General features: G+C 47.1%; 1 protein-coding gene across 2 annotated transcripts; it reads left to right on the forward strand.

Annotated features, from left to right (window-relative positions):
• The first annotated feature begins 3,482 nt into the window (after window positions 1–3,482).
• BRS3 (bombesin receptor subtype 3) lies at window positions 3,483–13,641 on the forward strand. Of its 2 annotated transcripts, XM_080992995.1 has the most exons (4): window positions 3,483–3,564; window positions 3,754–4,198; window positions 8,336–8,687; window positions 12,500–13,641. In XM_080992995.1, exons 2-4 carry the CDS (start codon window positions 3,762–3,764, stop codon window positions 12,893–12,895), a joined length of 1,185 nt encoding a protein of 394 aa, XP_080849121.1. In that variant the 5' UTR covers window positions 3,483–3,564; window positions 3,754–3,761; the 3' UTR covers window positions 12,896–13,641. The 2 variants fall into 2 exon arrangements, with proteins under 2 accessions (XP_080849121.1, XP_080849120.1); XM_080992994.1 differs by lacking the exon at window positions 3,483–3,564 and having other exon boundaries at window positions 3,590–4,198.
• Window positions 13,642–14,042: the final 401 nt, after the last annotated feature.

Consider the following 14,042-nt stretch of genomic DNA (forward strand, 5'->3'; position numbering starts at 1 on the left):
AATGTAGGTCTTTCCAACCCGGTGTTATGTGGTATCGGCGGCCGCTCCCAGTCATCAGTCTAGCTGCCGCATTCTGGATTAGTTGTAGTTTCCAGGTCACCTTCAAAAGTCGCCCCACGTAGAGCGCATTGCAGTAGTCCAAGCGGGAGATGACTAGAGCATGCCCCACTCTGGCGAGACAGTCCATGGGCAGGTAAGGTCTCAGCCTGCATACCAGATGGAGCTGGTAAACAGCTGCCCTGGACACAGAATTGACTTGTGCCTCCATGGACAGCTGTGAGTCCAAAATGACTCACAGGCTGCGCACCTGCTCCTTCAGGGGCACAGTTACCCCATTCAGGACCAGGGAGTCCTCCACACCTGCCCGCCTCCTGTCCCCCCAAAACAGTACTTCTGTCTTGTCAGGATTCAACCTCAGTCCATTAGCCACCATCCATCCTCTAACCGCCTCCAGACACTCACACAGGACTTTCACCACCTTCACTGGTTCTGATTTGAGAGAGAGGTAGAGCTGGGTATCATCCGCATACTGATGAACACCCAGCCCAAACCCCCTGATGATCTCTCCCAGCGGCTTCATGTAGATGTTAAAAAGCATGGGGGAGACAATAATGCTTTTTATAAAGTTGCACAGGGGCCACTGGGATGAGTTTGTGGAACCAAGGGGCAGTGGCCCACAAAAGCTTGTCCACACTGCTGGTGTGGACAGTGCTGCGCTAGCTGGACTGAGCAATGAGGTCCCAAGTGGGTTTTGCAGTGACCCTGCCCTGACCACCAGGCATGACTCATAGATGAGATCCCACCTCCCACAAAGCATGGTGCCATTTGCACCTCCCTCAGACAACTCTGTACACTGTCCCTGGCTGTCACTCAGCTCAGCTGGGCATAACTGAGCCTGAAGCCTTGCTACCCGTCAGAAAGGACCCGCTGTCAGCTTGAAATGAGGGTGAGCAAGTGGGGAGGTGTTGTCTTTTTCCTTGATGGATCTTTCTCCAGAGGAGAGCAAAGGCAGCAAGTTGACCCTCCAAGCCAAGCCGAAGAGCTTCTCTTCTGAAGAGATGGGGTGAAGCATTCCTGGCTTCAGGGAATGCTCTGATAAAAGCCACACCCTTTTCCCTCTGGGGAACAGTATCTCTGCAGCAGGAAGAACAATAGAAGTCATTATGCAAGAAATGGGAGGGGGAGGAATGATGTCTCAATGGGGGAAAGGATTCATTCTGGAAGGAAAGAAAGAAATGCACAACTTGCAAAACAGACATTTTCTTCATCTTAACTTTGTTCAATTGCAACATCTGGAGAATGTGGGAAGAAAGCATTGTAATAAGGGAAGGTAAAAGCTGCAGAAGGCGGTTTTTTAATAAGTGCACAAAGAAGCGAATGACTTGGAACCAAGAGCGACAGGCAAGTGCGCAATACTTTCTCGCTGGCTACTAAAAGGCCTGTATTGGACAACGTCTTGCTTTGGAGGCCACGGAAGAAATCCCGTTCCCCGTGTACTTTCCAGCATTGCTACACAACAACAATTGGTGGCTTTAAAAGATTAGGCATATTCAAGGAGGTGAAGATAAAGGACCCTGGACAGTTAAGTCCAGTCAAAGGCAACTATGGGGTTGAGGCGCTCGTCTTGCTTTCAAGCCGAGGGAGCCGGCGTTTGTCCACAGACAGTTTTCTGGGTCATGTGGCCTAAACCGCTTCTGGCGCAATGGGACACTGTGCCAGAAACCAGAGTGCACGGAAACGCTGTTTACCTTCCTGTCACAGCAGTACCTATTTATCTACTCGCACTGGTTATAAGAACTTTAAGGTCTCAAAGACAGAATAAATATTCATAAATATACACGAACCATGAGTCTGAAATAGTATGGGAGAGCAATCCTGGAGCCATTTCGACTCTCCCAATGACCTCAAATATTCCTCCGCAGTAAGGGAGGCAAATAGGAAAAGCCTTCCCATTGTCTTTTTGCTTGCAAATCCTGTCTTAAGGCCACATTTGTGTATCACTAAGGGTAAGTCTGTGACCTGGATTCAGGAACTAAAGTATTAACGGTCACAAAAGAATGGCTAGACTGCCCAGGTAATACAATCAGTGACCATTATCAGGTATCCTGGCAGGCAGGATTTCTGCTGTAGACAGCCTCCTTCTGTGATGTATGTATGATGTTTTTGGGGGTGGTCTTGGGCTAACGGGTGGGCAATTTAAAAAGTCTATATAAGGGCTTGCACACCATTGCTCTGGGTTCTCTCCTCCCTCCTGCATGTGGGGAGTGGGGACCATGTTGCAACAGTTCCTTTAATAAAGATCAGGCTTACAAGCCAATCCGCTTCTCAAAATACTCTGGCTGGCCTTTGTTTTCTCCTACTGACAGGGAACCCACTTAAGGACTCTATTCAGGCTCCGGAATACCCCATAAGGAAAAGGGAGAAGTTTTGGAAACACTGGTGTGCTTTCAAACTGCTAGGTTGGCAGCAGCTGGGACAGAACAACAGGAGCTCACCCTGTCGTGTGGATTCGAACCGCTGACCTTCTGAGTGGGAAGTCAAAGAGGCTTAATGGTTTAGACCGCGTCCCTTAACTTTCAAGGTGGAGAAGGCAATCAGTGACTACAAACCCTAATGAGTATATTCTGCCTCCAGCGCCAGAGGTGATGGTGCTTCTAAATATCTCTTGTTGGAAACCACAGAAGGAAAGGTTTGTCTTGCACTTCCTACTGACAATGGTGGAGCTTCATGCTCTGGCACGGGGGGGGGGGGGGGAGCTGGCGGGGACCGGGCTGGTGCGCATCCTGGGGGCGGGGCACCCAGCGCAGGTGGGGGAGCAGCCGCGATGGTACCCTGCAATGGAGTGAGCTCCCATTGTTCAGTCCCAGCTCCTGCCAACCTAGCAGTTCAAAAGCACATCAAAGTGCAAGTAGATAAATAGGTACCGCTCTGGTGGGAAAGTAAATGGTGTTTCCATGCACTGCTCTGGTTTCACCAGAAGCGGCTTAGTCATGCTGGCCACATGACCCAGAAAAACTGCCTGCGTAAAACGAGATGAGTGCCACAACCCCAGAGTCGTTCGCGACTGGACTTAACTGTCAAGGATCCTTTACCTTTACCTTTTTAAGGATGCCTGAGATTGCATTTGTGAAGTCTTTTAGAACTCAATATAAGGACTGAGTAAAGCAAGAGCCAAACATGATTTCTCTTGTTTGCCTCTATTTTGAGACAAGGTGTTCCCAAATTCCCCCTGTTACAATGTTATATTGGGTACATAGGCACTCAGCCGGTGCGCCATAGACGCTTTTTATATGGAGAAAGTCAATTTGGCGTGCAAATTGTGCAAAGAGCCAGCCTAATCGAAATAGCAGAGTACTGTTGACAGGGAAACCAGTGAGAAAAAGCCATCAATCCCCACCCCCCACTCCAATTTCCTCCTCCTCTCTCTTTCCCCCACAGTAGCTGCTGAAAGGCATATTTTTTTTTTTTAAAAAGATAAAGACGCTCCACACCTCCCACACAGTTCAGCAGTGAATCTGTGAGCATCCATTCCTATCATGCTTTGAGACTCCAGAGCGAGGAGATGTGAGTAAAACATCTTGTGGAATTGGATTTGCAGCCAATTGCTTTCTCTTTCTCTCTTTCTCTCTTTCTCTCTTTCTTTCTTTCTCTCTCTCTCTCTCTCTCTCTTCTCTCTTCTCTCTCTGTCTCTGTCAGTCTGTCTCTCTCTCTTAGCAGCATTAATGCTTCTGACCAATTTAATTCCACCCTCAGCTGGCAAAATGTCCAGGGCACCTCCGCTGGGGATGAACGCGGCTCCTCCCGATTTTGCGAACGCAACTGGTCACCCGGCACCTGCCACGGGGAATCAAACTGCGGAGGAGGAAAGGTGGTCCGAAGACACTTCGCTCGGCTTGGGCGTGCTCTGCACAATCTGCGTGGCATACGCCGCGATCATTGCCGTTGGTCTCCTTGGGAATGTGATCCTCGTTCAAGTCTTCTTCAAGATCAAGTCGATGCAGACCGTCCCAAACATCTTCATCACCAGCCTGGCTTTCGGAGACCTGCTCCTCCTGCTCACCTGCGTCCCCGTGGATGCTGCGTGCTACATCGTGGACACCTGGCTGTTCGGAAGAATGGGCTGCAAGCTGCTCTCCTTCATCCAGAGGACGTCTGTCGGCGTCTCCGTGTTCACTTTAACCGTGCTCAGTGCGGACAGGTGAGTTGGAAGGACCAAGAGTCTGGCAGCGGGGCGGGGTTTGCTCGCGCGTTGGCTTGGATGGGGCTGAGTTCCGAGTCGGGAGTTTTGGTGTCTTGCAAACCCTCCAACATTTCTCCAGTAAAAAAAGAGGGACGCTCATTCCATAATGATAATTTTACTGTTTCTGCTAGAGATGGGAGGGCCTGGGGGGGGGGGCTGGAAAAACTGGAGGAAAACAGGTGTTCCCCATTTTCCTCTGGGGGTCCGTTTTTTTCCAGGAAAAATGGGGGGGTATGGAATATTAAAACTATATCCAACTTTTTTTTCTTTCAGTTTTCCCTGGAAAAGACGGCTTTGGGGAAGGGCGGAAAAAACGTGGTGTGCCCCCCCCCAATTTTTCTGGGTTTTTTTCCAGGCCTTTCCAACTCTAGTTTCTACCCCATCCATCTGACTGGGTTGCCCTAGCCACTCTGAGCAGCTTCCAGCATATATAATAACATAATAAAACATATACAGGGCTGCCTTCAGATGTCTTCCAATCAACTTGGCTTGGGGGGGGGTCGCATAACTCCATACCCTCCAACATTTCTCTGATGAAAATAGGGACGTCTTAAGGAAAAGCAGGAAATTCTGGGATCAAGAAACTGGGATGGCTTTTGTAAATCCGGGACTGTTTCTGGAAAATAGGGGCACTTGGAAGGTCTGAGTTACCTGCCCAGGGACACCAGTGAAAGAGTCTATAGGCGCCATGGCACCCTGTATTTATCACCTCTCATTTTAAAAACTGCCTTCTAACAATAACTCAGTTGCATCCTAGGCATTTTCAGAGTGTTGTCCCCCACCCCCAAAATAATCCTGGTAACATTGGTTTGTTAAGGGTATTGGGAATTGTAAAGCTGTGAGGAGATCAAACTGTTATTTAATTATTACCTTCATAAAGGTAAAGGTAAAGGGATCCTTGACCATTAGGTTCAGTCGCGGACGACTCTGGGGTTGCGGTGCTCATCTCGCTTTATTGGCCGAGAGAGCCAGTGTACAGCTTCCGGGTCATGTGGCCAGCATGACTGAGCCGCTTCTGGCGAACCAGAGCAGCGCACGGAAACGCCGTTTAGCTTCCCACCGGAGCGGTACCTATTTATCTACAGTGGTACCTCAGGTTACATACGCTTCAGGTTACAGACTCTGCTAACCCAGAAATAGTGCTTCAGGTTAAGAACTTTGCTTTAGGATGAGAACAGAAATTGTGCTCCGGTGGCACGGCGGCAGCAGGAGGCCCCATTAGCTAAAGTGGTGCTTCAGATTAAGAACAGTTTCAGGTTAGGAACAGACCTCCGGAACCAATTAAGTACTTAACCCGAGGTACCACTGTACTTGCACTTTGACGTGCTTTCGAACTGCTAGGTGGGCAGGAGCAGAGACCGAGCAACGGGAGCTCACCCGTTGCAGGGATTCGAACTGCTGACCTCTGATCGGCAAGTCCTAGGCTCTGTGGTTTAACCCACAGCGCCACCCTTGTCCAATTACCTTCATAGACCACATTTTTCTTCCAAGGAGCTTAAGAGAGTGTACATGTGTCAGGGGTTCAGGAGCAGAGGCACAGGAAAGGGAGGAAATAGAGAGCGAGGGGGAGGAGTCCGAAGGTAATGTTAGCGATGACAGCGGTCCGAGGTCTCTGAGTCTTTCCAGCGAATCGGAAGATTCACAGAAAGGGGCTCCCATGGTCAGAGCAAGGGGGGTGCCGAGGGGGACACCCCAGGAAGAAGGGGCCAGAGGGGACTCAGAGAGCAGCAGTTGGAAATCAGGACCAGCGTCCACACCAGAGTGCAGTAGGGGGGAGGAGTCCCAGGCATCGGGATCAGGCGGCGCACTGCCAGTGGGAGGACATGAGTCAGGATTGGCCACGCCTCCATCGGGGAGCGAGGAAACGGTCGAGAGGAAGGTTGAAGGCTGGGCGCGCGCGCCAAGTTCAAATGTACAGGAGGGCGGTGCAGTTGGCAGCCCGGATAGGGAGCCAGGTCCCAAAGCCCGCCGAAAAGAGGGGGAGGAGTCAGGGGGGTCAACGTCAGTGTCAGAAGAATCCAGGAAGGAAGGGACCCCGGGGGGTAGCAGGACCCGGAGGAGAAAGGAGAGACGGAAGAGGTGGAGTAAGGCTAGAATCTTAAACTGGTGTACAGGGGGCGGAGACTCAGATGGAGCTTCGCCGATCTAACCATGAGACGTAGGGTTGCACGCAGCAGCTTGAGAATGGAAACTGTAACTCAATAAAGACTTTTGTTTAATGATCGCTGGCTAGCGTGATCCTCTGTGAGCTAGGATCTGGAAGCAGCTCTGACAACATGCTTCTTTCTCCCTCTCCCCCAATTCATCCTCACAACGACCCTGTGAAGTAGGTTAGGCCAAAAGGCAGTGACTGGCCCAAGGTCGCCCAGTGAGCAGGATTTGAACCCTGGTCGCTCTAACCATTATGACACTGCCTCTCTATGGTTGTAGTTACTGTTGTTGCTGTTATTAATTAAATTTATGTTGCTCAAGGAAACCTAAAGCAACTTACAACCAGTTCCCAGGTTCTTTGAGGGGTCCTTTACCTTTTTTACCTGTCAAGGGGGCTGGGAATTGTAGCTCTGTGAGGGGTGAACTGCAATTCCCAGGATCATTTGGGCGGAGAGGGATGTCATGTGCTTTTAATGTACAATGTGTATACAGTCTTTGAAACGACCCCTTAGCCTGGGGGGGGGGATTTGAGCCTGTGCCCCACTCCACTAGGTACTGGATTCCACCTCCCCAACCAGCACGGCCAACAGCCAAGGTGATGGGAGCTTTTGATGTCCCTGTTTCCCATTATTTCAAAGCTTTGTATTTCCAGTCTGTGTTTGGAGATTAAGACCTCCCTTTATGTTAATGGAAGCAACTGTATTTTTTAGCAATTTGTCTCAGATATGTAAAATGTTAACTCTTGATTCCTGAATAACAGACGCTGAATGTGACATGGAATATTTGGAACAATCCCAAATGATTAAACTGCTAGCATCTGGAAGAACAACATTTCCCACTTTATATGATAGTGATAACGATGGTGATGGTGGTGGTGGTGATGATGATGATGATACAATGTTGTTGTTGTTTAGTCGTGTCCGTGGACCAGAGCACGCCAGGCACCTCTGTCCTCCACTGCCTCCCGCAGTTTGGTCAAACTCATGCTGGTAGCTTCGAGAACACCGTCCAACCATCTCGTCCTCTGTCGTCCCCTTCTCCTTGTGGCCTCCATCTTTCCCAACATCAGGGTCTTTTCCAGGGAGTCTTCTCTTCTCATGAGGTGGCCAAAGTATTGGAGCCTCAGCTTCAGGATCTGTCCTTCCAGTGAGCGCTCAGGGCTGATTTCCTTAAGAATGAGTGATGATACAAACCAAGTTTGGGCAGGATAAAGTAAGCTGTGTCTTGATGCCACCTAGTGGTGTATTAAAGCAGTTCAGGAAGAGCAAAAATTGAAGTGTAAGAATGACATAAAACTTTTGCAGCCCATTTATCAGTGTAGATCAGGGGTCAGCAAACTTTTTCAGCAGGGGGCCGGTCCACTGTCCCTCAGACCTTGTGGCGGGCTGGACTATATTTTTTTTGGGGGGGGGGGATGAACGAATTCCTATGCCCCACAAATGACCCAGAGATGTATTTAAAATAAAAGCACACATTCTGCTCACGTAAAAACACCAGGCAGGCCCCACAAATAACCCAGAGATGCATTTTAAATAAAAGGACACATTCTACTCATGTAAAAACACGCTGCTTCCTGGACCGTCTGCGGACCGGACCGAGAAGGTGATTGGGCCAGATCCGGCCCCGGGCCTTAGTTTGCCTACCATGGTGTAGATGAAGCCCCAACCAAAAGGCAGAATAGAATCTCCAAGGCTCAATATATTTGTCCAAACAGGCTGAGATCAGCTAAGCCAACTATGTTCAATTTAGTTAATTGCCATATGCATGCAAGCGTTAAGCATTCGTAACAGATTGTTCCAAAAGTCTGGAAGCCAAACACATTTCCTGGAGTCTGATGGGGCACAGAGAATGCCAGGGAGACTGTTATTGGGAAACGGGGTGTTCCTTTGATTTCGCTCAGTGCTTTCATTGCTTTCAACACTCTGACCTTAATTGCCATTCCAGGTACAAGGCAATTGTGAAGCCCTTGGAACTGCAAAGGGCTGATGCCGTCCTGAAGACCTGCTGCAAAGCCGCGGCCGTCTGGATCATCTCCATGTTATTAGCCGTTCCAGAGGCCGTGTCCTCTGACCTCTACGCCTTTCACATTCCTGATAAAAACGGCTCCTTTGAGACCTGCGCGCCTTACCCCGTCTCCGAGAGAATCATCCAGGAAGCTCATTCTCTGGTGTGCTTCTTGATGTTTTATATCATACCGCTGGCAGTTATATCGATCTACTACTTTCTCATTGCAAAGGCGCTGTACAAAAGCACATCCAACATGCCAGCAGAAGAGCACAGCCATGCTCGCAAGCAGGTAAGTAGAGATCTAGGGCAGCCTTCGCCAAGCTGGTGCCCTCCAGATGTTTGGGGTTGCTGCTCTGGCTGATCGAGAGTCCATCTCCCTGAAAGCCCATAGCAGAAGCTTCTTCACTTATGGACCAAAGGTTGTATCAATAGGTGAGCGAGGAGCCATGTACCTAGAAAGCGCCACTTTGCTTAATTAAGTAGCTAATCAGCAATGTTAATTAACTGTGCTACTGAGATGTATGTTGTGCTGACCTGAGCAGTGGTTTTTAACTACTGGTGGTCATCTACTTCGGGGAGTTGAAGGCCAGACTTCTGTTCATTGATGGGAAACATCGCTTTCACGCGTCTCCTGCATCAAACCTTACTTTCTTTTAACTCACCTGGTTTATCAGCCCAGTTGAGCTTCTGTGCTAAGAAGGTATGGAACGGAAAGCCACCAGTGTTCTCCTCCACCACTGAGAGGGTTTGGTTGGCAAATCTCTGGTCATACCTAGCCAAGCTCATATATATTGATGAGGTTGTGTGAGTCAGGCTGTTTCAAAGCCTTCCTGCAAAGGACAAATCTTCATTTGCAGGTGCAGCTTGAAGAAGCTGTGGTTCGTTGCAGGATTAAACAATTAATTTCATCCCCCCCCCCCAAATGTACAGTTGAATTGGTAATTCTGGATGTCTCTGCTACCAGTGAACAAAATATTGGTGTTTTGCAACTTTAACCTGTTGCACGATCTCAGCCAGACCCAGTTGAGTATAGCAGAGCATACGCAGACTTCCAGAAGCAATCAGTTGCAGGCAGGAAGGATGAAGCAGGAACAAGACGCTTCTACTAGTAACTTGGTTAGTTAGAGGTGTTTATTATTTACAGCAGACTCTACAAGTTACTGTATACATGAACAGATACGGATCTTAAACTAGCTCTCTCTTAACAAACTCCAAACGACTCTCAGAACACCACACTGACCAATGCTATCCAGTCAGGGAAGCTTATGAGTCATCATGCCTAAGTGGAAACCTCGACCAATAGCAGAGTTGTATCCAAGATCCCATATCTCTAGGCAGAATTACTCCCTCTGCTCAGTCTTCTTGGCCTTCGGACAACGCTTAATTGCTTTGTATGAAGCTGCACATAGGCAAAATCCCAACACAAAATACATTTGATAAAATGCTGTTGTGTTTGTCTGAACCTTGCTTTGACCAAGGTTTTGACCATAATCAATGAGCATGCAACAGAAGAATTCTACTGTTTTTTCCAAAGTGAGCAAATCCTGTACTCAGAAGTAAGTCCCATTGAATTCAGTGGGAAACTCTTCGGTAAGGGAGTACCCTAGGCTTTTTTGTAATTTACCAAGGTAACAAATATTTTGACGATTAAAGCATTTTTGTTGTTGTTCCAAGAAAAGTTAATACTTTAAAAACACATTGCCAATATTTGACATTTAAGTTGGTCAGCCACTCAAATCTTCTTGAACTATTAAAATCTCCTAACCTTCTGCAAATAAATAAAGTTGCAGGATGGAGAGTTCATTTTGTTTCCTCCAACACATAAACCATAGCTCCTGCCCAAAGAAACTTCAATACAGCTTTCCCAAACCTGGTGCCTCCCAGATGTTTTAAAATACAATTCCCATCATCCTGAGCTAGCAGAGCTCACTGGGCACCAAGTTCAGGGAGACTGGTCTAACGTTTACTGCCATGTTGTTTCGGGGCTATTTTCTTTTAAGATTATATGCAGAAGGACACCCAAATACCCTGGCTAACACACCACCAATTGCACACCTTCCTTAACAATGGGAGGACGACATAGGCTATGAAATCAACCCCACCCAATGGACCAAAATGTGGTCTAAACCTCCCTTTAAGTCCATATCAGTGAAAAGAAAAGAACTCACTCTGAAACTCACCTACAGGTGGCACCTAACACCACAGAAACTAGCGCTAATACGCCCAGGAACGTCACCAAAATGCTGGAGAGGGTGCACCTCCACAGGCACATACCTCCCCATGTGGTGGGATTGCCTCAAAATCCAACCCTTCTGGACAGCAGTCATAGAAGAAATAAGCAAAATACAGTGGTACCTCTGGTTGCGAACGGGATCCGTTCCGGAGGCCCGTTCGCAACATGAAAAGAGCGTGGGTTGCGATTTGCCGCTTCTGCGCATGCATGTGACATCATTTTGTGATTCTGCACATGCACGAGCGGCAAAACCCGGAAGTAACCCTTTCTGGTACTTCCGGGTTGCCGCGGGACGTATCCTGAAGGAACGTAACATGAAGCGGACGTAACATGAGGTATGACTGTAATTAAACAGGTATTAGACGTCACCCCAGAACTGGCCCTACTGAACATCTTCCAAGATAATAATGCCCAGTCATAAAGAGCTCATAACCCATCTACTCTCAGCAGCCAGACACTGAAGAGACCTGTCAGGAATAAACATGGACCAATGGTATGAAATTGTATGGGGAACGGTCTTATTAGAAAAACTAACCAATAAACTGAAGCTACCACAGGGACAAAAAGAAGACGACGCCTTCATCCCACTTTGGTTCCCTTTATCACATACACAGCCCAACAAGACAACGACAAGAATCCACCGTCAGGAAACGAATCAATATGGCTAACCTGATTCAAAAACACCCACCCACCCATCCCACAAATGCAAACAAACCCCACTGCAGCCAACCACAGACAACCAACCACACCCTGGCCCCCAATACCTCTCACTACCAAGGAAATGTAATAAATGAATAGAAAGAAGAACCTACCCAGCTAACGCTGACACAAAACCCCACACATACACTAAGTAAAAAAACATAAGCTTTACCACCACCCTCCCCCTCTCCAACTCTTTTCTTCCTAACCTTATAATGCATATGACACAACAAATGAAACTGATCTGTAGGAAACACAACCTGAAGAAAGAGGCAATGCTTGTGCTTTTCTGAATGAGGAAAATCTTTAGTCACAATTGTTATTTTTTTAAAGAGATTGTATGCAGATTTAAATTTTTTTGGACAGGAAATATTTTTAATATCAGAAGTCTACAGAAACACTTTGTTAAGCAGCTGCAAATCTTCTACAGTGGTACCTTGGGTTACAGACGCTTCAGGTTACAGACTCCGCTAACCCAGAAATAGTACCTCGGGTTAAAAACTTTGCTTCAGGATGAGAACAGAAATCGCGCAGCGGCAGCGGGAGGCCCCATCAGCTAAAGTGGTGTTTCAGGTTAAGAACAGTTTCAGGTTAAGAATGGACCTCCGGAACGAATTAAGTTCTTAACCTAAGGTACCACTGTACATAACATAGATGTATCCTGATGGCAACTCTTAAATTCTCCCAGAATTACCACAGAGCTAGCTGCATTCACTTTCATATCACAGGTGCAGAGCTGCGTGTTTACTCAAACTGAACAGACTCAGGTTTTCATCAGCTATGCACAAGGAGGACACAGGCTTATATTAACATTTATTTCAATTTGCTGAAGAGTTTCTGAGCCACACAATGGTCTCTAGCATGCAAGAAGGCAAAGAGTGCCTCTGTACACTCCTCTAAACGTTCCCAAGCTTTCACACATTTCTCAATCTGTTCACAATGCTCCCTGACGGTAGTTTAAGGATCCACAAGCTCTTCTTCATCCTTCTCAGCACGTTTTCCAAAGGTGACAACCTTCTTCAGCGGGCTCCCTTTCACGATTTACAAGGGGTGATGTGGGGTGGGGTGGGGGCGTCTGGCGTACACATTGCTTTTTGTGACTCTCGTATGCAGATTTATTTTTTTTTAAAAGTGGGTTTTTTTACATGTGCAACGATTTCCCTCTGCAGATTGAATCTCGCAAGAGAGTCGCCAAAACTGTGCTGGTCTTGGTTGGCCTGTTTGCCCTCTGTTGGCTCCCGAATCATGTCCTTTACCTTTATCGTTCCTTCACTTACTACGCTTCTGTCGACACATCCACCTTCCACCTCGTTGCCACAATATTCTCCCGGGCTCTGGCTTTCAGCAATTCCTGCGTCAACCCCTTTGCTCTCTACTGGCTGAGCAAAAGTTTCCGCCAACATTTTAAGAAGGAAGTCCTGTGCTGCCAAGCCAAGACCCCTCCGGGCCATTCCCGCATCGTCCAGAGTGCAACTCCCACCAGGGCCATGTCGGTCACAGGCTCCGAAATCAGTGTCACTCTGCTGACAGATTATAGCATCACTAAAGAAGAGGAGAGTGTTTAATTCTGCCCGGCCTGTGGATAACTGTCCTGCCAAGGCCCACCGAGATTAAAGCATGTCAGGGTGCAGGAAAGAGGTAAAGCCGCTTTTTTTTTTTTTTTGCTTTTTAAAAAATATTATTTTATTTATTTCATTAATTTTCCAAAACCAACAAAAAATAAAAGCAACAATACATATTCAAACATAGGGGGGGAAATAGAGTTGACTTCCCCTTATTCCCTTCCCTGGTTCCATTGTTTATCATCCTACTGCATGTCCATTTTAAATCATGAAATCATTAAAATTACTTCTGGTCCAATCATAATGTCTTTACAAGACTTTTTAAAATCCTGCCAATGTATTAAGCTGTGTACATTGCTTCTGTATATATGCAATAAAGTCATGACCGACTCTGGGGTTGCGGCGCTCATCTCGCTTTATTGGCCGAGGGAGCTGGCGTACAGCTTCCGGGTCATGTGGCCAGCATGACTAAGCCGCTTCTGGCAAACCAGAGCAGCACACGGAAACGCCGTTTACCTTCCCGCCGGAGTGGTACCTATTTATCTACTTGCACTTTGGCGTGCTTTCAAACTGCTAGGTTAGCAGGAGCAGGGACCAAGCAACGGGAGCTCACCCCATCGCAGGGATTCGAACCGCCGACCTTCTGATCAGCAAGCCCTAGGCTCTGTGGTTTAACCCACAGCACCACCCGCCTCCCAAAGAAGAGTGTAGTTTATTGCAAACACGAATAAACTTTAACTGCATTCAAAACGTTGTTACTCTTTTTTTTTTTAATGATATTTATTAAAGTTTCACATGAAAAGAAACACATTAATAAAAGAAAAAAGAGTTTAAAAATAAAAATAAAAATACACAATACCGAATACCGAATACAAAAAGAAAAAAGAAAAAAACAGTTAAAAACAATTCCATCTTTTCATCACTACTTTTACATTTACTTATTTCCCGGACCTCCTCATACCTCCCTCTTTTGTATTCCAGTTCAGTTTGTTTGTCCAGCAATTCCTTTCCCTCCTTTTTAATCCCAACCCTTAATCTTAATATAATATAACATTAAATTTTTACCTATTAAAAACCAATTTTCCATTCTTTTAACCTTTTTAATCCTAATCCTTAATCTTGATCTATATATAACTTTAAAGCCTGTACA

The sequence above is a fragment of the Podarcis pityusensis genome (genome assembly GCF_964106645.2).
Source record: "Podarcis pityusensis genome assembly, chromosome: 2".
In the NCBI taxonomy this organism is placed as follows: domain Eukaryota; kingdom Metazoa; phylum Chordata; class Lepidosauria; order Squamata; family Lacertidae; genus Podarcis; species Podarcis pityusensis.